Source organism: Pseudopodoces humilis, chromosome 3 (assembly GCF_049639895.1).
Source record: "Pseudopodoces humilis isolate 2021_Gansu_Grassland_sample_001 chromosome 3, ASM4963989v1, whole genome shotgun sequence".
Taxonomy (NCBI): domain Eukaryota; kingdom Metazoa; phylum Chordata; class Aves; order Passeriformes; family Paridae; genus Pseudopodoces; species Pseudopodoces humilis.
In genome coordinates this window covers 24848483-24874175 of record NC_142202.1, presented here as the reverse complement: position 1 = coordinate 24874175, position 25693 = coordinate 24848483, and the positions used below count along the sequence as shown (strand labels likewise).

At 38.3% G+C, this 25693-nt stretch overlaps 1 protein-coding gene across 3 annotated transcripts in view; it reads left to right on the top strand.

Annotated features, from left to right (window-relative positions):
* The window catches only part of THADA (THADA armadillo repeat containing), a 152877-nt gene that overhangs the window by 82441 nt on the left and 44743 nt on the right, over positions 1-25693 (top strand). For all 3 annotated transcript variants that reach the window (XM_088053504.1, XM_014252973.2, XM_088053505.1), the window contains exons 30-31: positions 9051-9166; positions 24783-24868. In XM_088053504.1, coding sequence (XP_087909630.1) covers positions 9051-9166; positions 24783-24868 — 202 coding nt within the window. The remainder of the gene's footprint in view (positions 1-9050; positions 9167-24782; positions 24869-25693) is intronic.

Genomic DNA, 25693 nt, shown 5'->3' with positions numbered 1-25693 from the left:
TTTTCTTCTCCCCCCCATAAATTCTCATGCACATGCCTACTATCTGTGAACTGGAACTTACAGGATCTGAATTGTCTGTCTCTGAGATGTATCCTGTATATATCTCAAATCACTTGATCTCTGTTTCCTTGCCTGCAAGACTTTATTCTATAATCTTTTCGGATTTGGGGGGGGGGAGGGGGTTGGCGAGGTGTCATATTGAGAAACAATATGTGATTACATAACTGAAAGCTTTATTTCTACATCATTCACGAAAAATTAAAGAGATGTGTATTTTAGGGAGCCAATCCTCTTTCCTATCAGATGCTCTTCCGTGTTGGAAAGTGGCTGTATACCACATACACCTGGGCTGAACAGTGCTGCCCTGTAGTCCAATGAGACTAAAAATACAGGAGGGCTGTTGGATTGAGGATTGTCTTTTTTCTCATATGTTACAACTATGTGAGATCCTCTCACCGAAATTAATTTCTAGATGTTACTGTAATAAAAGAAGAAAAAAGAAAAGGAGTTTGCATTAAATGCACCTTCTTTTTTCGAGTTGTCTTATGTACTGCCCTTGTAAAGCTGAACTCGTTATTTATGTTTATGCTTGGAATTCAATCTAACTTATCTGCAAGTTAAGCCCACCCATCAGCTATGCTGTCTAGACATAAAGTTACTTTTATTGCATGTTTCAGTTGTATGTTCCCTTTTATAGGGATAATTTTGACAGAGGAAAATTCTTGTGAGTTCTATTTGCATTCAGCTGTGTTGCTCTGTGTCAGAGGAGTTTGGCATTTGAGGCATGGGGTTCTGGGCACCAACATGCATGGTGTTTGATGGATCTGCATAGCTGTAGTCCCCCATGTTCTCCCAGTGACCTGTATCTGACTGTGTGAGAATTTTCTTTAAGGGAGGGACATTTGCACTATTGTTTGCACTCAAGTGCAGCAATCCCTGTCTTGGAAGAGTGATCAATCTTACCTAAGTTCAGCAGGCTTCAAAATGTTGGCTTAGAGTTCAAACAAACAAGTGCAGTTGATAGTTTTGAGTTCCTTAGATGCAAATGGAGCCATTAATGGTGACAAAATTCTTGTAAATAAGCAGCAATGGAAGGGAAGTTGATCCTCATGCACGGGAACATGTACAGTTATAGGTTATGACTAACAATGTATGGGAAGAACTTTCAGAAGTTGTAATACAACCTTGAAAGACATCACCTCTTTTCTTTTTTTTTATTACCAAGGTTGTAGCTAGCTGCACTGGGACTTTTCATGTGTCAAATTATTCCTCAGACTTTAAAAATACTGAATATTTTTCTTTTGTTTGTGAGAGACCTGTATATTTATTTATTTATTTATTTCTCTTCTGTAAGTTTAAAATCATTGGTTGAGAGAAGTAAATTTTCTGTAGCTGCAAGCTTTATTTCACTTTATAACGTGAATTTGGGAAATTGGTTTAGCTTACTTCTAATTATTTTCTCAGCTTGTGTGTTAATACAGACATTCCTGAGGCAGAAGATCACCTCTGCTGAAACCAGCAGAGCTGTGGGGTCAAGTGGCAGTGTACTTCTGAGCACTTGTGATAAACATGTTCATACTGTGTCTCTTACCGTGTCAGCTTGTTTGTGTCAGTGGGGTAGCTGACAATATTCCTCCAAACTGTAAATATCCTGTAAACAGGAATATGTACCTTGGTCTATTATTTGTATTTGTTTCCTTCATGTGGGCATGTACAGGAGAGCTGTTACAAAGACATAGCCTGGAAAAAAATAATTTCTAATTGTTTCACTGCCACCCCCTCAAAAAAAGGAAGAGAGGGGGAAAAGAAAGCTGGGGTGTGTACGTGTGTAGCTTTTTATCTTTTGAGGTAACTGGATTAGGACAATGATGCGTGGGTTTTTAGGATGGCAGAATATAGATTTGGAAGAAGAAACTTCATTGTATCTTTCCTGCTGTTTGTTCTGATCAGAAATATAGGCTGAGGACAATTCTCAATTGTCTGACAATTGTCTATCACTGAGAAGAAAGCAATTTTGCTATTTTTCAGCATCTTCTAACTTTCATTAGTTATGGCACACTCATAATTTTCAGATGATTAAATAGCTGTATTATTCTTGCTGAATTATACCGAATTAACTGGTATTGTATTTTTATTTATTAATTTTATTAATTTAGATGTTTTCAAGCTTCTATTTCTTAATTCAGTCAAAACATGCTTGCCTTCATTTTAATCAAAACGACTTTAATTGGTGAATAAACCCAGCTTCATGAATTTTGGTGGATATGTTTGGAGGAAGGATTCAAGTGCCATAATTTCTCATTAATAATGAAGCAAAACTGGATAATTAGATAATGAAATGTGCTGACAAAACAAAGCTAAAATTCTGGAAAAATTGAATTGTGAGCCAGCTGTTGCTTTAAAGAAAGAAAAAGATTTTATACAGTTTTCATAAAATTATTTGCAGAAGGAAATAATTGAACCTCAGACTGAGTTTATTAGTCCATACAAAAACAAATTTAAGGAAGCAATACTCGTATGCAATCATAATAACTCTCTGGCAGAAATAATAATCTGATCTGTTAGTTGTGAAACTACTAGTATGACTAGTATGTAATGAAAGACTTCTAAGAAAGGAAATGGTAGGAACAAAGGGGGTGATGCCTATAATAATTTGGTATATCTAAATGATCTAGGACTGTGAGAAGAATGATGGCTTTTCTAACACATTTGTTTGTGGGTGACATGAGAATTGACAAACATTTGAAATTTCAGTATATTGCCATTTAAATGGGGAAATAAATTTAGAGTATTTACTTTTTCCCACAAGCATCAGATAAAAGCTTCTCTCACAATTAAATACCTCAAGTGAAGAAAATCCTTAAAGACTTGTAATAGAGTTATCTATCTGCAAAGTTGCTAAACCTCAGTATGACAGAGTCTGGGTCATGAGGACACAGAGCACAGGGTGCCAGCAGCAGTGCCTGGTGCAGCACCTTTATGCCCCAAGGTTCTGGATTCATTTTAAACTCTGCATGTGTGTGGCTGTCTCTGGGAGATCAGCATGGACTGCAGGCACTGTGTTCATGCCATATTCTCTGGTGATAAAACTTCATATTTCTTTTCCACAAATACCAATTTTTAACACAGTAAGGTGCTAAGCGGATAGTTACAAACTCTTCCATCTATTTTGGGACAGATATCTTATTGGAAAACTGGGGGTGGTAGATGAGGTTTTTAGTCCTATTGTAATTATCACACTGGCACTTTTCATTTTTAAGGAAAAAAAGGGAATTTTTAAGACTTGTTTTTCCCTAGAGCTAATTATTGTAACTTCAGACCTTTTATAATACTTAAAAATTGCTTTCACCTGTCATGGCAGCTTGCCAGTTTTTTATCTACATGGTTGTAGTAAAAGAAAATTGGACCTAAATTTCAAAATACAGAGATAACTTGGCAGTTAGTTTTATCACAGAAGAAGAATAAAATTTTATCTGCCTTTAAATGAGAAAAGAAAAATTATGTTTGAGGGTTTTTTTGCTAGCATGTTAATACTCAGGCAAAAGCTTTTGATGGGACTGTTCCGAAAACCCACATTTAGCTTAGTAAATCCTCTTACTGCTGCCATTTTGCAAATGCCTTTTTTTATTTGTTTTTTGCCTTCCCATGTTCCCTTGTTGCTTCAACCTTCATAGCTTGGTGAGTGGCATATTTTTGAAAGCTCAGTATTTGCAGTGTTTTCTTTCAGCAGCTGAAACATCTGTATTCTTTGTATTTTTTTAGGGAATTGAAGGATATATGTTGAGAATGTAAAGTTTTGTTTGATGTCAGTTTGGTTTTTTGGTTTGGTTTGGGTTTTTTTCCCCCTAGTAAGCACTGCAATGAACACTGGGAGCATTGTTTCAGTCTTGCGCTTAGGAATGTGAATATTTGTACTGTATACTTAATTTCATCCAAATATAGCTGAGGGCATGCATGAAAAAGTTTTTATTGCTTCAGGTCATCTTAAGGGGGGAGGAAAGCTCAGTGTTGCTACTTCACTGAGAAGTGTGCAACTGGATAACCTCCTGTTTTTGGCAAATCTCATTGTTTGAAAAAGGCAACGTGCTGTGCTTTCTTTCAAATGCAAACGTGCTCACATGCGCCAGGTATCCACCTAATCATTGTTTTATGATGGAAATTAAAAGTTCATTATGAAATCGGAAACCTTAGTTCCTCCTATAAAATTATTGCTAACGCTATGAAATGTTAATTTTAATTTGTTAGAAAGTGTGTAATGCTAGATCAATGCTAGCATTACAAAATGTGTACTGCTAGCCACTTTGTGGCTATTGAAAGTTTGTGCTGCATTTGCAGTGTCTCTATATGTACGCAGGGGAACTCTTGGCACCAAAATAAATTTGCACTAGGGAAATTTTGTGTTTGATACAAGTTTTCCTCCATCACATCACTACATTGCTTCTTTATTTTGATTGTGTATTTCCCAGCAATTCAAGCTGATGAGAGCTGCTAAAAGATAATGATCTGCTGCATATCATAGCAAAGTTAGTGTGGGGGAAAATATCTCTTCCTGCTTCTTGTGATTTGCATTTTTGACTTAGCTGATGTCTAACCATTTAAGTGTTTGTTGTTTTGTTTTTTTTAAAAAAGCAATGTGCATTTTTTTCACTTAATCATCCAAAATGAACACTTAGAAAATAGGAGATGTTATGTCTTAAGGCTTTCTTGGGTACAAAGAAAGCACTCAGCTTTCTCAAGTCATGACAGGGCAACACAATGTTACATCTCAAGGTGTGTTACATCACACTGTTGAGTGGGGGATGGATGTGAACAGGGCAGAAAGATATGTGTGCTGATTGACCAGTGGGGAACCATGCTGGCTGTTCCCTTTTTTCTCTTCCTTTTCGCACCCTCCTCTGCTTTTCCCCCTTTTCTTGAGGCTTCTACAGCTGGAAAACCAGGGTGAAACATTGGGAATACTGGAAATTGAGAATGGCTGAAGAGCAGAACGTCACTTTGTTGATGTGCTGAGTCCTTGGTTCTTGCTCATTAGGATATAGTGTCACACCTGGTTGGTGGAGTTTGTTTGGGTTTTTATTGTGTTATTTTGCACTAAGTAGTCCTCCCATGCAGGTGGTTTTACCTGCAGCAGCGTAGGACATGCTGGCTTAGAGTTAGAATCTTGTGGACTGAGTGGTCTCAGAAAGATCAGTCACTGGACACTGTTGCCCATCATGTATGCAAGTATCTGGGCTTCCCGTGGCTTACCCTGTTTTAACAACTCTTGTCCAGGCTGATGGGCAGTCTCTGCTGTCCTGTTGATGTGTTATCCTGACTCCTGAACAGCCTGCATAGTTGGAGGAAAAGGTTTCTGAGCATCCATGAACTCACCATCTTTAATGCAGGATTCCACAGAACTACAGACAATACCTTGTCTCAGTGAAGTGTTGTATATATTAAAAAGAACCATGTCAACCAGCAAGTCTTCATAAACCTTCCTCCACAGATAGTGCAAGTCTTTGGTAAAACTACCTTTAAAAAAGAAAAAGAAAACATTAATATATTACCTTTGTGTACTAAAAAACAATACTGCATACACAAGAACAGCGTGACCTCACTGCATTTATGTGTGAAGAATTCAGCAGAGGATTTTAAATCATGTAGTATTTTGGACTTGAGGAGAGCTGTGAGCTGGAAAGCCTGTCTATTTTATTATCTATATCAAACAGTCTTGTAAAATGTGCTACCTCCTCATGAAAATACTGCCTGGCTTGTAGTCTTAGATCATGGAAGCCATATGGAAGCCAAAGAATGATTCATCACATGTGATGAAAGTGAAGAACTACTGAGGTTAAATTTTGCACATTGCTTTTTTGGTTGCCTCTGGTTTTAGCTTACATAAAGTAAGGCATTGTATAAAACAAGCTGATGTTAGTTGCAGTTTCCAGTTTTGCTTAGGCATTCTAAAATCTCGTTCTGAGAAAATAATTTCTTTGGGTGGAAGGCTTTCTATGTGTCTAAAATTGGTGAGGATGCCTGAATAAAAGATAGAGGGTTTGCAGTGAAATAGCAGGAAAATCAGGATTTTGTGTATGTCAAAAAAAGAACAGTCTAAATTGTGGTTGAACATTTTCTTTGATAGATGCAAGCACTTTTCAAGAGTGCATCAAACTCTCACATGAGTTGCACCTTCTAATTCTGCTGTTTAAATAAGGCTTGTGTCCTGTGATTTTTACCATCTGAATAGTATTGAAAGGATTGGTTCATACAGAAAATTAACTCCAGAGGAGTTTTGGTTCTGTTTTCAGTACTGAATTTCCTACCTGGACAAATTTAAATCCACCAATTTGACCTCCTTAGTACACACAGTTCTTTCTCTTTCAAGACCTTTAGCTTGAACTATCAAACTACTTAGGTTTCCTCTGCCTCTATATGGAAGGCACTTTGAGAGTTGTTTTCAGAGCTGAAGAGATTAAATTAATTTAAGCTTCTAGGAAAAAATGTGATAGCCCCTTCATAATTGTGAAATAGTTTTTATATTATTGCTTAGAGGTAAATCCATTGTTGTTCCTGGAAATGAACACAAGCACAGAAGAATAAAATTGGAAAGGTTAAGGCACCAAATGGTTTCAAATTAGCAGAGGGTATTAAAAGCAAAAAGAGCTTCTGAATAAATATTATTTTCCATTTTTGTTCTTTTTCTTCTGTCATGTCTGGGACTTAACAGGGATTAAGGGCAAGCCACAAAAAATATAGAGAAACTATTAGTAGTGGCAGCTTAGTACACTGGTTTTCATGAAGAAAATGAGTAGGTACTTATGCAAACCATTTAGTAAGCAAAGACTTGCACACACGAGCAAACTAAAGGAGGAGATTCAAGGTAGACATCTCTGGTGACACTTTGTAATGTTTGCAAGCTTGCACTTCTGCCAAGTGTTTTGTAGAAAAAGATCAAGATTCAAAAAGATCTTGGAAAGGCTATCTTAGAAAGATGCTATCAACAAAAGAATGTTCAGTTCAGAGGACTTCAGAAGATTTGAAAAAAAAAAACCCAAAAGACAAGCTACTTCTCCAGGGTGTGTGTTGCCTACACAGCACCTGCTAACAAAGAGAGATGGAAGTTTATTTCATTGTTCCTGTTAAAGGGCCCCAGTGGGATCTCTGTGTTTAATAAGTGCCTCACTAGGAAAAAATCTGGGCTGACTGAATAGTGTCCAGAGAACAGTTGTTTGCAGTGAGGGCAGTGGTGGGAGCAGACAGCAGGAACACCTTACCTCAAGAGCTTGGATTTTGAGGGTGGAAGACTAGAGGAGGTTGCATTTTGCTTTCTTGGCTGTTTTCAGGATTAGGACAGTCAGGCATTTGTTTCATTTAAGACTGTTTAGACCCTGCCTCAGTATTTGTATGGATTAGATAGTCTCTTGATATGTCTTCTGTTTCTGTGCTTGTTTGAAATGACTGCAGCTGTTTTTCCACTTGAATGATTTCACAAAAAATGACCCAGATGAAATTGTGTCAAGTTAATGCTATGTGGCACTGCTTGTGTTTCCAAAACAAGCAAACAAACAAAAAAAAAACCAAAAAAACCCCCGGAGCAAATGACAGCTGGAATGTGGAAAATCAAGATCTGAGATCTAAAAATCTGGATACAAACGTTTTTCTTTTCCCAAAGTGAAGTGAAGGCCCCAGCTTGATCCATTAGTCATTAAATTGTCACTTCTCAAGTATGAAGTGCTAATACTCTGACATGTCAAGAATGTTTCTATATAAAATGCTCACAATATGTATTTTCAGAAATGGTCTGATAACACCTCTTAACCTTCCTAAATTCTGCACATGGTCAGTTTCAGTAAATAATGGCGGATGAACTTTTTCAATTTGCATAGAAGCCCTTTCTGTAAATATAACTTAGCTGTATAAGCGAACAGAATTTCCAATTTTGAGGCTGTAAGGCAGAATTCCTTATGCTGAGTAAGATCTTTTCCATTAGGCTTCACTACTGCAACATGCATTTCCATGTGTTTCTGTTTAGAAATCACCTCACTCAGGTGTTTCCTGTTCACTTGCATGTGAATGGGAAAAGTTAAAACCAAGTGTCATGATGCAGGTAGTGTCACTCGTGTCAAGTGTGTGTCATGCACCCTCTGCCACATGCAGGATGGACTGGGCTTGGAGAGCCTTTCTCCACTGCATGGCTGCTATCAGCTTTCTTATACTACTGAATATTTTCATTTAATGCTTAGATAACTGCACCTTTTTTAAAACAAATTCTTTTCTAAACACTTCTCTGTAAATTCAGTGCTACCTATTTTTAAATAGGAAGGAGGGTCTCTGAGAACATACATTTTTGTTTTAACTGTCTGACCAGAAAGCTACAGGTTTTGCTTTCTGTTCTGCTACCTTGAATTCTTTCCTTCATCCAAGTTTGGACATGTCTATTAGGCTTTAACTCTGGAGGAGAAAGTGCAGAACCCCAGTGCAGGATCTCAGTCCTTGAAAAGGGAAAACGTGAGCATCTCCCGGCTCTGTGAAACCCAGCTGGCCACGGTGTTTAGCTGGGGTCCAGAATGAAGGTTCTCAGGAGCAGGAATAAAGATTCTTTTCTGTCACCACTTCAGAGTTATTATAGATGGTAATTCCCTTCCCTGTTTCCTTGGTTGTACTTGTACAGTGCAAACAACCTTGTTCCATCCAGTGTGCCAAGCTGCCAGTCTGCTCCCCAGGCAGTTGTGCTGGCAGTGGGGAGCAAATGGCACAGCAAGAAAGCTGAAAGCTGAGGGATGCTTAAGTTGGAAAAGGCCAGAGGAGCGATGTTCATCCAGCTGCCTTCTATTCACTTCATGGAGGTTAACACCTTCTAGAACTTCCTGTTGTTTGTGCAAAAAATGAGTTTTAAAGAATGGGCAACTTAGGGATTTAAGGATTCTATCTGCTGCAAGACCAAGTGAATACACGTCTTTCCTTGATTAATCATTGTTCATTTTGCAGGCGACTCTTTCATCTTTCAGTTATTTGAAGGAAAAGCAGTGGCTACAAACTTGTTTCAAAATTATTGTTTTTTTTAAATTTAGGTTTTTCACTTGCTGCAGTCATACCTGGAATCAAACCAGTTTGTTAGTTTGGACTTCCAGCAGGGACTGGGTGACATCATTACCTGTATGGGAACCAAGCTGTGGCTGGCTAAAAGGTAAGATAAAACACAAAATACCTGATTTATAAACACAGTTTAATGGAAAACTTGGTTGATTTTTTAAGTTATTTTAGCAAGGTGGACAGATTTATTTGTCTATAAATATGTAAAAGTTAGATGCCTTATTGGTTTGCTGATTTTCAGTCAAGGTGATTTTTTTTTTCCTGAAAGCAAGGATGGCAAAACATTGTAGTACAGACATTAAAGAAAAAAATAGCTGTGAATGAACATTCTATATGTTCTACATTATATTCTACATATATTATCTACTGTTTATGTATTATATCTACATATAATACATATATATATTCTACAGAAACAGACATTTTGAGGATAACTGTTATTTCTTGGCTAAGAAAAATATGCCGCATATAGAGGTTTTTATGTTTCTATTTTTCTGACTTTGACCTTTACAGAAAATTAGTAGAAAAATGTCATAGCAATTGTTTAAACTAAATTGTTTAAACACTAAGTGTTTAGCTGCCCACAAACAATCCAAGAAAGATTCAGAAACATTTTTCCTAAGTTCATTGTAAGGTGACTGTAATATAATGTAATATAATATAATATAATGATGTTAATTCCTCCCTGCCTTCCTGCCTCCCTTCCCTCCCTTCCCACATGATAATTCCTACCCAAAACTCAAAAGGAATCAGCTGTGAACAAGAGCATGGGTCCTTGCATAGATAGATAATTGGGAATATCCCACATTTTGCACTGTGGCGTGAGGCCCCAGTGCAGGTAGTGTGGACCTCTGATAAAACCCGAGTCATTTTCTGATCATCAAAACCAAAATCTTTAGAGGTTTGGAGAAGAGGGGTATCTAGTGGGTGGGGAAAATATATCAGTGTTAACTGAGTTGGGATAATGAAGATAGAGTTGATCTTTGGGGAATTACAGAAGTGTCTCCTCAAAGAGTAGGAGTGATGATATGGCAGATAAAACTTGATGCAAATAATTGGAAAATGGTGCTCATAAACAAAGTCTGGATTTTGCATGGGGAAGGAATGGTTTAGTGAGCATATTTTTTGTTTGAAAAAAGTTACTTTTTTTCTTGGTAGTGCCCAATAGGGGAGGGGGCAAATATCATTAAAAAATGAAGAAAAACACAGAAAATCCATCTGTGTTTGGGTATTAATCTGTGTTGTATATTTAAATATTGCTTAAATCCCGAAGGAAATACAGCAGGAATCAGAAGCAGTATAAAGACTGACAAGTATAGAACAGTTTCTACTTGGGGACTGATTAAATAGGCTGAGATTATTTTTTTTAATAATGGAAAAAGGACAATTGAGGGATGTGAAATATGAGTCCCATAGAAAGGGACAGGAAATTAGCATTCTGTCCAAGGTGGTAGATGTAAAAGAAAACAACTAATGAAGTTTTTTATGTAATTTTAATTTGTCTATGGAACTCTGTCTCATAAGATAGTTTTAGTTTTAAACCTGTCTGAATTTTTAACCATTTAATGGAGTCACGGAAGGAAAGTCCAGTGAGGTTACTGAATATGTGGACATCACAATTGGCTCAAGAAATTAGTCAGCAACCTTGAGGGTTGTGACAGAGATTTTGGCAAGTGTCAATATTGTTATGCTTCCATTTCCTGTGCATCTGCTGTCTGCCCCAACTGGAGATATCATGGTGGATTTGGTGGACCTTTTCACTTGAATCACTTTTCACTTGAAATGTAAGCATTTTTAAGTGTTTAAATGAGAATGTTAATTTGCATAACTGAATTAAATTCACTGATACTGTTACGGAGAGTTAAAACCCAAACACTGAAGACCAAATTCAGTAGAAAGACACTCATGCAAAGTGATTCAAACCTCTTTCTCTTTCAACAAATACATAAAGGCTGGGCTCTTTCATGACAGATTTTAAATAAATTCTATTTCCAAAATATTTTTTCAGAACTTCCCTTTCTAATTCATCAATCACCAACTGATGACTGGTTGGGTTTTTAGTGAGTTTTTTTTTATTATTTTATTATCATCCCTGGAAATTAAAACTCTTCAGGCCCTCTCCAAGAAATTCTTGTGCACAGTAAAGGTGTTTTCCCGAAGAAAAGTGTTTTCTCTTTCACTTGCTTGTAAAGAGTCACAGCTGTATGTGCTGATAATAACTCCCTGATATTAACTAATGTCAGCAACACATTCTAATTTTGTCAGTTTGTTGTAGCCTCCTTGTCATTGTTCTCCACAATGCAGTTAATGCTATACATAAAGGGTTTTAGAATGTCTTTCTCCCCAGATAGTAAAATTTTGTATTCTGCGCATGCAGCCTTGCAACACTTAGAGCATAGGGATTTTAGCTGACAGAAACAATTTTTGCCAATTTCTAATGTACTTTGTAATTCTTGCACACTTTGAGCTTCCCTTCCCTTCCCTTCCCTTCCCTTCCCTTCCCTTCCCTTCCCTTCCCTTCCCTTCCCTTCCCTTCCCTTCCCTTCCCTTCCCTTCCCTTCCCTTCCCTTCCCTTCCCTTCCCTTCCCTTCCCTTCCCTTCCCTTCCCTTCCCTTCCCTTCCCTTCCCTTCCCTTCCCTTCCCGCACCTTCCCTTCCCTTCCCGCACCTTCCCGCACCTTCCCGCACCTTCCCGCACCTTCCCGCACCTTCCCTTCCCTTCCCTTCCCTTCCCTTCCCTTCCCTTCCCTTCCCTTCCCTTCCCTTCCCTTCCCTTCCCTTCCCTTCCCTTCCCTTCCCTTCCCTTCCCTTCCCTTCCCTTCCCTTCCCTTCCCTTCCCTTCCCTTCCCTTCCCTTCCCTTCCCTTCCCTTCCCTTCCCTTCCCTTCCCTTCCCTTCCCTTCCCTTCCCTTCCCTTCCCTTCCCTTCCCGCACCTTCCCGCACCTTCCCGCACCTTCCCGCACCTTCCCGCACCTTCCCGCACCTTCCCGCACCTTCCCGCACCTTCCCGCACCTTCCCGCACCTTCCCTTCCCTTCCCTTCCCTTCCCTTCCCTTCCCTTCCCTTCCCTTCCCTTCCCTTCCCTTCCCTTCCCTTCCCTTCCCCTCCCCTCCCCTCCCCTCCCCTCCCCTCCCCTCCCCTCCCCCTCCCCCCCCCTCCCCTCCCCTCCCCAACCCAACCCAACCCAACCCAACCAAGTGGTTTTAGTGTCCCACATTCAGTATGCAGCCTTACTGTTCGTAGTTGACTGGGTGAAGGTGAACAACTGCTCTGTGATCAACAGTGGCGTGTGAGGGTCTTGTTCTTGCTTTTCCTTTTTCTTCTTTTAAAGGAGTTTTAGAAGGTTGCTTGACAACTGAGTTGTGAAACTTTGTGTGTGTATTTCTGGATGTTGGGAGAGCCTATTGGGAAACAGCACTTTGTTCTTGCCCTGTTGTTAGACTTCTTGGTATGCATCTGCTGTCAGAGAGGGTGATGGCTGGCTGGACCCTCAGTCATGTACAGACATTCTTACCTTATTTCTGTTCAGGCAAAGAGAATGAGCACCACAGAGAGAAGTTAATGGATCCCCATCTGGTTTTTCTGCCTTTTTCATAAGGAGATAATTTATCATGTCACTGATACTGCAGGGTAGAGACTGTTTGAAAAGAGGGTATAAGAGGCACTCACTATTAATCTTAAATGGTTAAAAAAAAGTTAAAATAACAGGAAAGTGGTTTGTGAATCTGGGGAATTATTTCCAAACATCAATTTTCAGTCACATTTCTGTGCTAGTTCTGTAAAGTTCTTGTTGGTGTTCTTTCAACTATGTACTTCCTCTGTATTATGGAACAAACTTCTCTGAGAATCTTGAATTACAAAACTTTGGATTGCATATGTAGTTCTTAAAAATGAGGCTCAGTTGTCATGTGCATATATTTGGAGGAAAGATTATTGTTCCTCAGTGATTTCCTGAACTGGGTGGAGGTTTTTTTGTTTGGGTTTTGGTTTTAGGGTTTTCTTTGCTTTTTCAGGGCCAGAATGTAATTTCCTTTCATCAGAATTTATTGGTGTAGAATAGCTCAAGATTCTATTGCATATTCCATGTAATATAATAATCTCTTTTTCCTTTTCCATGCTACGACCTGATTTTCCTTTAGAGAGTAAAATAATGGGTTACATTCCCCAAATCAAATTTCATAAAGCATTCACTTTCTCAACTGGTATTTTCTATCTATTGTCAAGGCAGACTTATTCTGGTGGGGCATGGTGGCTTTTTCTCCTTGGCTTTTTTTTATATCTTCAAAGCACTAACTTTTCTGTGTATTCAGAATGAGTATTTTCATTTTTGATGTTTTGAATGAGACATGCCTTCCATCCACTTCTCAAGGTGATGGTTGAATTTTTTCACTTTATTTGTATGTTTATACTTCGCTTGGTGTTTTTTATTTTTTTTTTAAATCAAAAGTGGTTTAGTAATGTTACTGCTTTCCTTCACCTTCACATCAGTGTTAATTTACTTCATTTTTTGAAAATGTGGGAGATGCAGGGTATTTGTGAATAACAGAAATTTAAAAAATATATAAAATCTGCTTTGTTGGAGAATTTAGCTGATGGAATGAAGTGAGGTAAATTAGTCTGATGAAAGCTTTAAAATATTAACAGTTTATCAAGCTAAATCTTTGGAAGAGTTCAAAGCTCTGTTATATGAATACATTTTTTATAAACAAGCAGTTTTTAGCTCAACTGCATACCAGGGAGTTACAAGACTGACTCTAGATGCCTTCTGATTCATAAATACAGAATGCTGGAAGAGCAGCCTTTGAATTTGGTAATTTATTGTCCAGAACTCCCAGGAATAACTCTCTTGTTTAATTTGTAGCCTTTGTCATGACAAAATATTGGTATTGGAAAATTTGAGAAATCATGTCATCACATGGCTTTGCTGTAGGATGCTGCTTTTCAGTATTTTGAGTTGGATTTTTTTTTTTTTTTCTCCCTTCCTACTTCCTGGAGACCACAGGAGAGGGAAAAGACTTGAGGTTCTGCCAGAAATCAAATTACATACTCTGCTAACCTCTAGCGATGCGCCGTTTCTTAGCTGAGAGCTTGTCTGCACTGGGAGAGTTAACATCTAAGAAGGTGGCTTTTTTGAAACTAACTTGTGGGGAGCAGCCTTGTATAAAACCAGTTGGCTTTGTGTTCTGCAAGGAGTTGCTGGTTTGTCTGGAATGGGCCACCTGTGGTTTTTTATAACCCAAATAACCCATGCTCTGCAGTGCTGCTGCATGCAGCTCTCTGCTTTATGGTTGGCACTGTTAAAAATACAAATAGGTTCTGCACAAGATTCAAGCTTGCACAACAAATACATGCAAAAGTTATTTTAGGCATGAGCTCAAAACAAGGTTCAGTGTTTGCTGAGGTATGTGCTGCTTGGATTTCCCCCCGGCTGACTCTCTGATGATCCAGCTATGACTGCTTTGAATGACGAAAATCTTATCAATATTTTGTAGCCCTACAGAGTATGGTAACTTGCCAAGTTTTGATGGTCATGGAACCCCATCAAGCTTGTTGTACCCCTTTTCCCCCTCTGCTTTTGGCAGCACTATGTGTGTGACAATAGATGATCAGTCTTAGGTCCTTCCTAGGAGGAACTTTATGTGAGGTGCACTTAAGCCATATGTGGAGAAAGCAAGAATGTGGCCTCTGTGTTTTCAGAACCTCATGGCTCGGACTGTAACCTAAATATGCCTTTCTTCTTATTTCCTCTTAGGAGAGATAGTGGTAACTTAGTGAGCAGACTATTACAAACAAAACAGGAGCATACCTAGACAGAGGTGCAACATGCCCATGGCTCTTTGCAGTTGGAAGTGTTGGGAGTTGGAAGTGTTTTTTTGTAGTTTCAAAACAACGAGAAGTGGGGAGAATGTAAGGTTATCGTCTTCGGCAGAGAGAGGTCCTTCTCTTCTTTTACTACTCTTGCCTCTTCTTCTTCCACCACATTAAGATGAACCTTCTTGTCCTTCCAAGGTCCTGTTTTCTAACTTTTCCACTTTCTCATTTCTGTCTTTAAAACCTACATATTGAGATGTGCAGTTAATTACCTTTGTTCATTACTGGTCTGTATGCATTGCACAGCCAAGTTCAAAAGTTGAAAATAGTTTTAATGATTGAGCCTTTCTCTGCAGAAGTTTTTTTCTCTGCAGAAGTCAAATTGAGAACTTTGTCAGCTGGAGCAATAATTCATGCTTACCCTTGCACACATGAAATATGAAGGGAAATTTTTGTTGTCCTGTTCCAGCTGAAAAATTAAGTGTACCAGTATGAAGAGCTCAAAGAATCACAGATTATACTGAGTTGGAAGGGACCCACAAGGATCATCATCATCAAGTCCAACTCCTGGCCCTGCATAGGCCATCCCCCAGAGTCACACCATGTGCCTGAGAGCATTGTCCAAACACTTACTGAATGTTGTCAGGCTTGGTGCTGACTCACAAGTAATTTGTTAATCTACACGTTCTAGCCCATGGGCCTTGTTTAGCTTTGTTTGTCTTTGTTTTTGAGAACAGTCATAGCACATAATGGTTCATAAATGTATTCCTAGAGGCAGTATTTTAAATTTTTGGTGCTTTTAGCAGGCTAATTTAGGTTTCTGTGCTGCTCCCAACCCATTCTTTCATCAGTTTTGATAACACTATCCTTAACATGGCTACAAGCTGCTTATTTAGGCAGTTGGTGATTGCTTGTTTTGGAACATCCATTTTAGGTATCAGTAGAGATGTTTGGGCTTCAGGCTGAAGTTTAAGATATACTTTGCATAAGATAAAATAGTGTTTGACTCTGGTTCATAGGTATATTCCTACACTTAATTACGAACATTTCAGGAATATTAAGTTTTGGATGAGGTTGTTTAAGGTTTTCCCTCCACCAGTGCAACATTTGGAGTAGGCAGAAATTACAGAGTTTGGACATAAATCCTCACTTATATCTGAAAATGCTCCTCAGTAAATAAACATAAGCGTTTTCATAGCTTTTTCTTCATAAGTAAGCCCCCTGATGTTAATTGTTTAAAATTCATTAAATTTGCACATGAGGGATTAGTTTGACCTTTTAAGTATTTTAGGATGTTTCTCAGGAATCACATGAGGTTCTCATTAAGAGAACAAAAAAGAGAACAGCCAGGATTATTTTATCAATCAAGTATGCTAAAAAAAACACCAACAAAACACAGCCTTTCAGTATCATTCACCAAGGACAGCTGGAGCACAAATTAATTTTTCTTAACAGCTGAAACTCAAGATGCTTTTGGTGGTATCACAATGAAAAAATAATTTGTGTAGCTTCCTTTTGAAGCAATAAATTCTCTGTCTTTACCAGGAAAACTAATAACAACATAATAGTCAGGCTTTGAGGGTGGTAGAAAAACTTAAATCGCCAACTAGCAACTCCCTTTGGAGACAATGCCTGCTCTAATGCCGGATGAGCTCTCCCTATAGAATGGGCAAGCCAGGGGACTGTACACATCGTAATTACTTGGAGAAGATCTCAACAGCACCAAGTAGGAAAGCAGATGCACTTTTACTAATGTTTGTACTTCTATTTCTATGCAGGTGTTCCTGTGCTTCCAGGAACTCAGCAAGGTTTACTTGGTAGAGCAGGCTTCATTATTACTTTTTAAAATGCTTTCCATTAAATGTAGGTCTGTTGGCCGTGATGTTCATTTATGTGCTGGTTTTGTATTACATGATTAGAAATGCTATGGACAAAGTTTAATAATTAAATCCATTATTAATGTCTCCTTAAGAAGACAAGAGGAAGGCCATGCATGTTGATTCAGTGCTACAGATGTGGGCTCTGAGAGAAAATATATTAAAATATGAATGCTGCCCTCTAAACAAATACACCCCCAAAAACCTCAGTCTTTAAAATACTGCAGAATTTGAAAGCTAATAACCAAAACAACAGGAGAAGATTTAATCTTTTAATCAGCCGCTTGCAGTATGTGTAGGAGTGATTTCCATAAGCTTTGTCGCCTCCATAGATGACAACTGATCCTTTCCCAGATCACGCTGCAGGTAAAATGTGGTCAGTACAAAGCCAGCTTGGCCTGGTTCATCAGCAACCGCCCAGGGACAGAGCTCCCCATGGACAGCCCTCAAGGATTATGTAGAGTTGACTGTATAGAGAGTGAAGACATCACAGATGATGCACTTTTTGGTGTGTTTAGAAGATTTTTAGCTGACACAATATCAGGTCACATATCAGAAGAATCTGGCCACCAGAAGTAGGAATACTTTTGGAGGTTTGCCCTTCTTCAGGAAGGAGTACGCTGGGAGTTGATAGAGAGAGAAAGATAAACTGTGAACCCAAAATTTAATTGCCAGTGTGCCAGCCACAAAAGCTGAGATTATGGAAGACATAGACACAGCAGGAAACTCAAAATAGGAAGTTGCACAGATCCTGTCCCTGAGTACCAGCTATTAATGCATTGGGCTTATCTGGCTCTATCACTTTGGCCTGCGCCAGGAGTGGGTCACACCCCAGGAGCAGGATGACCCGAGGTGTGACTAGAGCACTTGCTCTACGGCTTTTTGGCTGTCAGTCTGCACTCTGAGGAGGCAAGGAAGAGAGGGAGGTCTTTTGCATGGGATAATAGAGGATTTATTGCTCTGGGGAATCTTGGGCGCAAAAGACAGAAAATGCGAGCGTGCAACAGCTGAATTAGGGAGGCGGTTCCAAAGGAGGATACAAAGCATCAGCTAATCAGAGATATCCTGGGGAGGATAAAAGGCAGGGTTCACAAAATCATCCTCCAGTGAGGGAGGTGGGGGGGGGAAGTTTGGGTCACATGGACTAATCAAGTGTCGAAGTTGACGGGATTTCCGAAGTGGAATTCCAAGCATGCGGTGGGCCTAAAACAGATTGACAGGAGACTCAGGGTAGATTGACAACGTGGGATGGGAGGGTCTCATTTGGACCAAACCATCAACTTGGGCAATAACAGAACATACCATTAACAAGAAACACACTGCAACAAGCTATGACATGTTTGACTTAATCAAAATTCTTTACTGTGTTTATGTGGAGCTCAAGATGAAATTCCAGCCTTAAATCTTCCTAAAATTTTGACTTATCAGAAATGTTTATAAAGTTCGAAGTACAAGAATTTGTACAATTGCATCCTGTGCATTACCTTGAATATGATGTTCAGGAAGCAGATTCTGTTGATCTGTTATAATGAAAAACTGTATGTAATACTGATGGCTAGAGAGTAGGAGAATTTGGGGTTTAAATTCATCACTAGCAAGCTGATCTATTTTCTGCCAGCTAAAATATAAATTTCTTTGACAATAGCATGTTATTTACACAGAAGAATAGGGCAGTGTTTAATAATTACAGTGTTTCTTCTAATATGGGACTTTCTCTAAAATGTTATTGATAGGTTTAATCATAAGAACAGGTCTTCCTTCCAGGAACTTTAGTCCTTTTCAGCCTTTTCAAAGTCTCCAGAAGCATACAGCATTACAGTAAGAGTGACTTTGTCTTTGAAGACCAGAAAGAGAGTTGTTGAAAGGCAGTTGATTTAATTAATTGATCACTTTGAAAATTGAAATGAAAACAGTCATGCAAGTCATTAAAATGAATCTCTTCTTCTTCACAAGGTAGCTGTGAATTGATCTTTGGAGGGGTTGCTCTTGTAGTCTTGGCAGCTCTGGGTAGCTGTGAATTGATCTTTGGAGGGGTTGCTCTTGTAGTCTTGGCAGCTCTGGTGTCTTTACCCTGATGCTTAAGACTATGTTGTAACATTTTTTGACAAAATAAAAGGATTTGTAGGTGACTTTGTAAGTTGTATGATACTGACTAAAGTTCTACATCAGCTTGATTCATCATCTTGTCATCAGTTTTTAAAGTTTGAAGCTGAGTTTAACCAATCTGAATTCCTAAGTGTCACTTAAACACTGTATTAAAAAAAATATTGTGTGACAATGCTGTTAATTATTTACTGTTTTACTGTGACCAGACCTGGAATGTACATCTTTCATTATTAGGAGGAAATTGTATTTTGTTAGTTATTTAATAAAGTTATATTCCCATTTCAGAAATAAGATTAGTAGTTAAAAAGTTTGATAAAGCAGCACTTGTTAAAAAAATTCGCAGTCTTTCAGACTTTTCTAAAAGCTTGGAGACTGCAAAATGCAGAGCTTTTCTGAGACCTCTTATTAAAGGTTTTAGAAATCCCTAAGATAGCTAATTGCACTAAGATACCTGTAGCTAACCTCATCCACAAGAGAGATATTGTGGATTTTTATTTAAGAGACATTAATTGTCTGGTTGCATTTGAAATTTCTTAGTGCTCATTGAGAGTTTGATGAAATATGCTTTGATTTTTATGTTGTTAAATTTTTAGTAAATATTGTAAGTTGCTGTATATTAAATAGTGCTTGTTCTGCTAATGATTTTCCAACATCTGTTTCCTAATGAGGGAAAATATGAGCAAAATAAACTACCTCTTTGGAAAACATTGAATTTTTAGAATAACCAAAAGCTAATGCAATAAACATTAACACAAACTGCTTTGATTTCATAATCACTAGCTTGTATCTGTCTTATTTATGTAATAAATGCAATAAATAAATGTTACAGTTGTTGTTGCCCATCTTGAAGTGAGGTGGAAAAAGAGGAATGATCCAGGATAAAATAGCTGTTAGCTTTGTAAGTCATCTGACTGTCACTGAAAACTGAGGGTTTGGGAAGATGAGTATCGGCAGAAGCTGTGCATCAAAGTTCTTTGGTACTTGCTATAAAGGGGTGTTAGCATCCTGACTTTTATACAGAAATCTGGATGGTTATAAATGGTTCCCTTTAATAAGCAGAAATGATGTTTAAGGGCCTCTGCAAATCTTAGTGGTTACAGAAGCAAGAAATTGTCTTCTTCCCAGTGTTCTGACAGGACTGGGGCCAAATGTGTGAGCTTTCCATGTTCTTTGCTCCTTTTTGTTTCTCTTGGAAAAGAAGGTAATTTGCTCTGTAATTCATTGATGTTGATCTTGTTTAAATTAAACAGTAATACAGGAGAAACTTAATTTTAAAAGTTAAGCCATGTGTTCCTGATAGAGTTGAAGCAATGAAGTTGTGAGAGCCAAGTATGCAGGAGGTCTGTGACCACATATTACTGATTTCTTCAATAAATGCCAGTTTGGTTTGTGTTAGATCTGCCATCCAAAATAAGCAAACCAACGACTACCTCAAATTCAGCATGACTTAACTATAAAAGGTGAATCAAACATTTTAAAGATAATATTTGTAGAGCTTCAAGCTGTGAGAGTCTAGGATTGATTTCAGTTGCATAGACCTAAGCTGCAACCAGTGATACTTAGTGGATGTAAAGGCAGAGCAGAAATGAAAGCAGCCCTACTGCTACTGTGGGTAGCCAAAGCCAGCTGGAGCAAACCCCAGTGTTGCACAGGGAACTTCTGAACCTGTCCAGTCTGATTTACGTCTCCAGAGAGGGAATATCTCCTGAAGGGCATGCTTCCTCATTCACCTACCAGGCAGTTCCTTGTTGTAAACAAATAGCTCTTTGTTACTCTGGCCATATAATATTCCACAACTGCTTAACTTGGGCCTCTTCAAAGGCCTGTGAATTTTAATGGACTCTAGCTTCATTGACCTTTTTCTTTGAAAAAAGTCCCTAGACTCTTAACGGCTTACAAAAGGTTTCCTCCTGCATGTGTCTTGAACTCTTTTTAAATTTTATATTCACATGCCAGAATTGAAAATGCAATTGCAAAGAAGTCTGCTATTCTATCCCAAATTACTTGTTCAGTATTAATGATAAGAAGTTGAGTAGATTTGGAAGACTTCTATTTTCAGGATCTAATCCAGAAATCTGCTATATCTGCTACTGAAGTGTCAGTAGTATGCAAACTGGGACCTGTGTTTTCAGTTTTTCTGCTGTTCAGCCAGGCCTACGTAAAATAGTGAGGAAAAAAATACACTTATTTCCATCATACTGAAGATACTGTCAAGCTAGAGCTTTGGGCAATTACAAAAAAAAAAAAAGGATTGTAAACCCTTTAAAATCTTCAGTTCCTTTGTGTTCTTTCAATAACCTTGTATATTCTGTGGAGTTCCATGGTCATAGAATCCTAGAATCTCCTGGGTTGAAAGGGACCTTAATGATCACCTAGTTCCAATTGCTCTGCTGTGAGCTTGGGACACCTTCAACTGGAGCAGGTTTTTCAGAGCCCCATCCAACCTGGCCTTGAACACCTCCTGGAATGGGGCATGCCATTGCATCTGGGCAACCTATTCCAGTGCCTCACCACCCCCACAGCAAAGGATTTCTTCTTAATATGTAATCTAAGCCTGCCTTCATTCAGTTTGAATCCATTCCGCCTTGTCCTGTCACTACAGGCTCTTGTAAAGTCTTTTTCTTTCTTGCAGGCTCCCTTTAGGTGCCGGAAGTCTGCAATTTTTTTGAGGCTGTACAATCCCAATTCTCATAGCCTGTCCTCATAGGATGATCATGTCAACTCCTCCTATCATCATTTTGTTCTCCTTGATTAAATCAAAATAACTTTTTTCTGCATCTTGTTCTTGCTAAGTAGTAATCCAAAATAGTAATTCTTTCTGTTCCTGCCTGTTGCAGGAGTCTTCCTTCCCTCTGGCAGGTCCAGTTTGTGACAGTGCTTGACTTTCACATTTTTCAGGGCAAGGCAGCCTTTGACCTCTCTTTGGTCAGATGTGTTCATACATTCTGCAGTATTAGCTGTTAGTGGAACTTAATGCAGCAGTTGCCTGTGACCTGGTTTTTATTTCTACCTGGACAGTCAAACTCCAAGTGAGAGCATTATGAAGGAATACTAGAAAGCGTGGGGCAAGCTCCTAAGTGCAGTAGGATTCCAGGAGCAGGCTGGCTATGAGCTCTATATCCAAACACAAAGCAACAAATTCAACTTCTGAAAATTATGTTTCAAGGCATCTGGACACAGTATGTCAGGTGGCCATTGGGTCTTTGGTGCCAGCTCTTTGACTTCCAGATGTGCTGTTACATTAAACTAATGGCTAGCCTGGACAAAGCATCGCTTTAATCAAATCACCTGGCATCACTAGCCTGCTATTATTATAGATGTGTAATGGTATGAATATTGTTTTGATAGCTATTTTATATTTCTGGGTGGATATAACCTTAGATATGAGTCCTACCCATCTCTAACTCTACCCCGTTCAGAGTCATGTACAGTTTATCATCTGGAGTGAGCATATGATGTATTTGTTTCCATTAATAACCAGGTTGGAAGGGAAATGAAATAATTATTGGGTTTTGGAAGGAAAAAAGGAATGCTGTTCCAGATGTCTGGAGCTTTCACCTTTTGCTACTGCTGTGACTTTCTTGTTTGGAGGAAGGTTTCCTCAAATCTTGTTTATGAGAGCATCACTTTATTGGTATTGGTGTTAAAAAGGAAACATCTTGTACTATTCCCACTCTTGTTACTGAAGTTCTGCACAAACAGGTCATCTTAAATACTGTGCAGTGCATCATTTGAAATGTTCAGCACTGTGATTTTTGGCTGTCAGATCTGTTATGTAAATCACAGTTTGATTGTCTTCAAGACTGAGCTTTCTGCTACAGTCTGAACAATGCTGAGGTTTCTTGGTTTTGGAAAACTGAATTTCCTGTTGTGTCCATCTGGCACATATGGACACAAGCATCACCAGAGCAATGGAACCAGCCAAGGACAAACGTTTGGCATGTTTTATGCTGGAAAAGTCTCATTTCAAAATCAAAACATGCATATGCACATACTTAAAATGAAGTGGTAAATGCTTAAAAGCTGGACCAGAATAAAAAACATGCCAGTGTTGCTCTTGCCTCTTCTTCAGTAAAAGTTGCATGAGCTATATTTTGCCCAAGGCACAGATGTACATTGGAAATTTTCTTTCCACTGAAAACATGAAATGATAAGCAAGTCATCCATTTTTTGAGGGAGCTGAAGCGCAATAGACCCATTAGGTTCCTCCTATTGGCTGAAAACTGTTGTGGCAGCTTTCATCCATTTGTGAGAGACCTCTTGTGGTTTGTTTTTCTTCTGAGCCTTTGACTGATCAGGCCTTCTGTTTTCTCATGGTTTGAGCTCCCAACTCTGTGAGTGTTCCTTGGTGGTGTTTTTACACGTTTGTGAAGAACATCTTAGACAGCAACTGGATGCCCAAGATACAGGAAAGGTCTTTGCTTAACCGGGGTGGATAGAAATTATGTCTGCCTAATATGACTTTTCAAAAATAGGCCATATTAAAAATGCTTTGGCTTTTTAAGGCTTTGGTTCTTGATGATGTGCATCTTCTCAGCAGGCAGCTTTTAGCTCTTGTGCTTTAAGACAGGTGGTAGGAGGCAAGCATGAAGAAGTTTGGGGAGGTATGAACCTAGGCTACTTCATTATTAAGAAAGTGTCCAAAAAGTCTCTTTTTATGCAAAAGGAGAAAAAAAACTCTTCTAAAGAGAGATCCTGGTAGCAGATATTCTGCTGTGCATTATGCAGATGAATAATATTGTAGTCCATAAAAGAAGGCATAAGTATTTTAGGCTTCTTGCAGAGTTTATTACTGAAGGTGAGAGCAATGTTTCTGGTTAAAGTTGTCTTTTTTAAGGTTTTTTAGGTCATAGGCTAACTCTCCATAGGCAAATACAGCAGCCAAACTATGCAAGAACCTCAAACCTTCCATTTTTATGATCACATATCTTACTTGAAAAACATTTTTTTTTCTTGAATTTTAAAGATAGAGTTTAAAGTTAAAGTTCAGAATGTTTGTTGGAACATTTTTAATTCACAATTTTTGGAAGTTTCAAACATCGAGATAAGCATACAAAGAAAGTGCCAGATAAAATAGAAATTAAATATTGAGCAGAATTAGTCATACTTCAAGCTTGTGCTGCTTGATTCTGAAAGTTTTTGTTTTAGTACAAGTCCCATTGGGCTCTTTAGAATAATTTCTGTGTTTTGAAATAGATTTCCTGTTTGTTCACATTTTAAGTTACATTTTTAAAGAGTTTTTATGGCTAAATATGTTTCAGTGATAGTAATACAAAGAAAAATGAAGTTGTTAACCTAATTTTATTTTTCATATTGGAGAGAAAATAGATGTTTCTCACTTGCAAATTGAAATTTAGAGTAGAAAGTAGCATATTGCCAGTTTCCATTATATACACAAAATCCCTAATATTCTTGTTTGGAAAAAGAAATACCTAATTTTAAAAGCATGAACACCTCTGGTTATCATCAGAATAGTGAGAGAGCTGTGGCCATTAAAAAGATGTACCAGGTACCTTGCAAGGGAAGTTTCTCATTTATGAGCTGTAACAGTAAGAACTGAAGAATTCTTTTTCTGGATGCATTTAGTTCGACCCATTATCTATAAACAAGACAAAGACGTAGTAGGTGCTACAACGAACTGGTTCATCCAGTAATAATGAAATTTATCAACTGCCATTTAGTGGAATGGCTGGAGGAGGAGGTGTTGCCAGTTCTGCAAAGGTGACTGTCACTCAGAGTGGACCAGGAAGTGAAGCTTAGGTAACTTGGCCTAATTATATTATATATACAGTCTAATTTGACCAGTAGTTTATCTTTATAAATTAAAATAGACATGCCGAACTAGATTGCTTTACTGCTGTTTCTGAGCATAAGGTTATAATGTTTAAGCTTTAAAAACTTGAATTTTTTTTTTTAGGCTAAATCCTTGTTTGGTGACCAGAGCTGCCTATCTTGATGTCCTTGTGATGTTGAGTACTCACCTGGAAAAGTTTCAAAAGCAAGGTAAGTCAAATGTACTATTCTATACGTTGGATTTAATATCTGTATCTATTTCTGAGCCCTGTTGAATCTGGAGAAACATTACTTGTGCTTAAGGTACCTACTGACTTCTGGAATCCTTTAGCTGCTATGTAGAAGTAGGCCCTTTATTCTGCCTTCTCAAAAGCTAGTCCTAGGTTTTGTTGAGGAGAAAACTAAGGTACAGCTCCATGCCAAGGCTTGAGGTGATGATGATCTTGTAGTATTCCTAGTCCTAGAATAGCCAGCAAAAAAAAGATCCTCTCCATGTTCCAAAATGGTTTTTTGATCCAAAATCCAAATCCCGGACTATTGTTACTTTAACCTTTCTATAAAGCCATAGAAATGTTTCTTTGTGAGACACCTGAAATAGTTTTAGGGAAAGTATTTTCTAATGTTTAGAAGTTTTATAAAATATAGCTGAGAGCTTATTCCAGCTTCTTTTTTTCATTTTGATTCTTTATCGATGGGAATTTTTTGAAGGACTATTGAGAACTATCAGTGGTTTTAATGTTGTAGATTATAGTTAGCAACAGTACAAAACAAGCTGTGAACAGTAAGAAAAACAAAGGTATGGAGGAAGGGATGTCTCTTCACATGTGCCAGCGTGTAGGCAGCTTTCAGTCAGCTGTAAGTAGCTTCCTTGTGGGCCTGTTTTGTTCATTTCTTATTAACAAGTGAGTAATAAATTACCTTGTCAGTCCAGGAAGGCAATTAATGAATAGTTCTGTCATTTCATTAGAACTCTTAACACTGCATTTAAGTCACTGGAGCCATTCTTTATTTCAGAAAATTATGTTGTGGGCACTG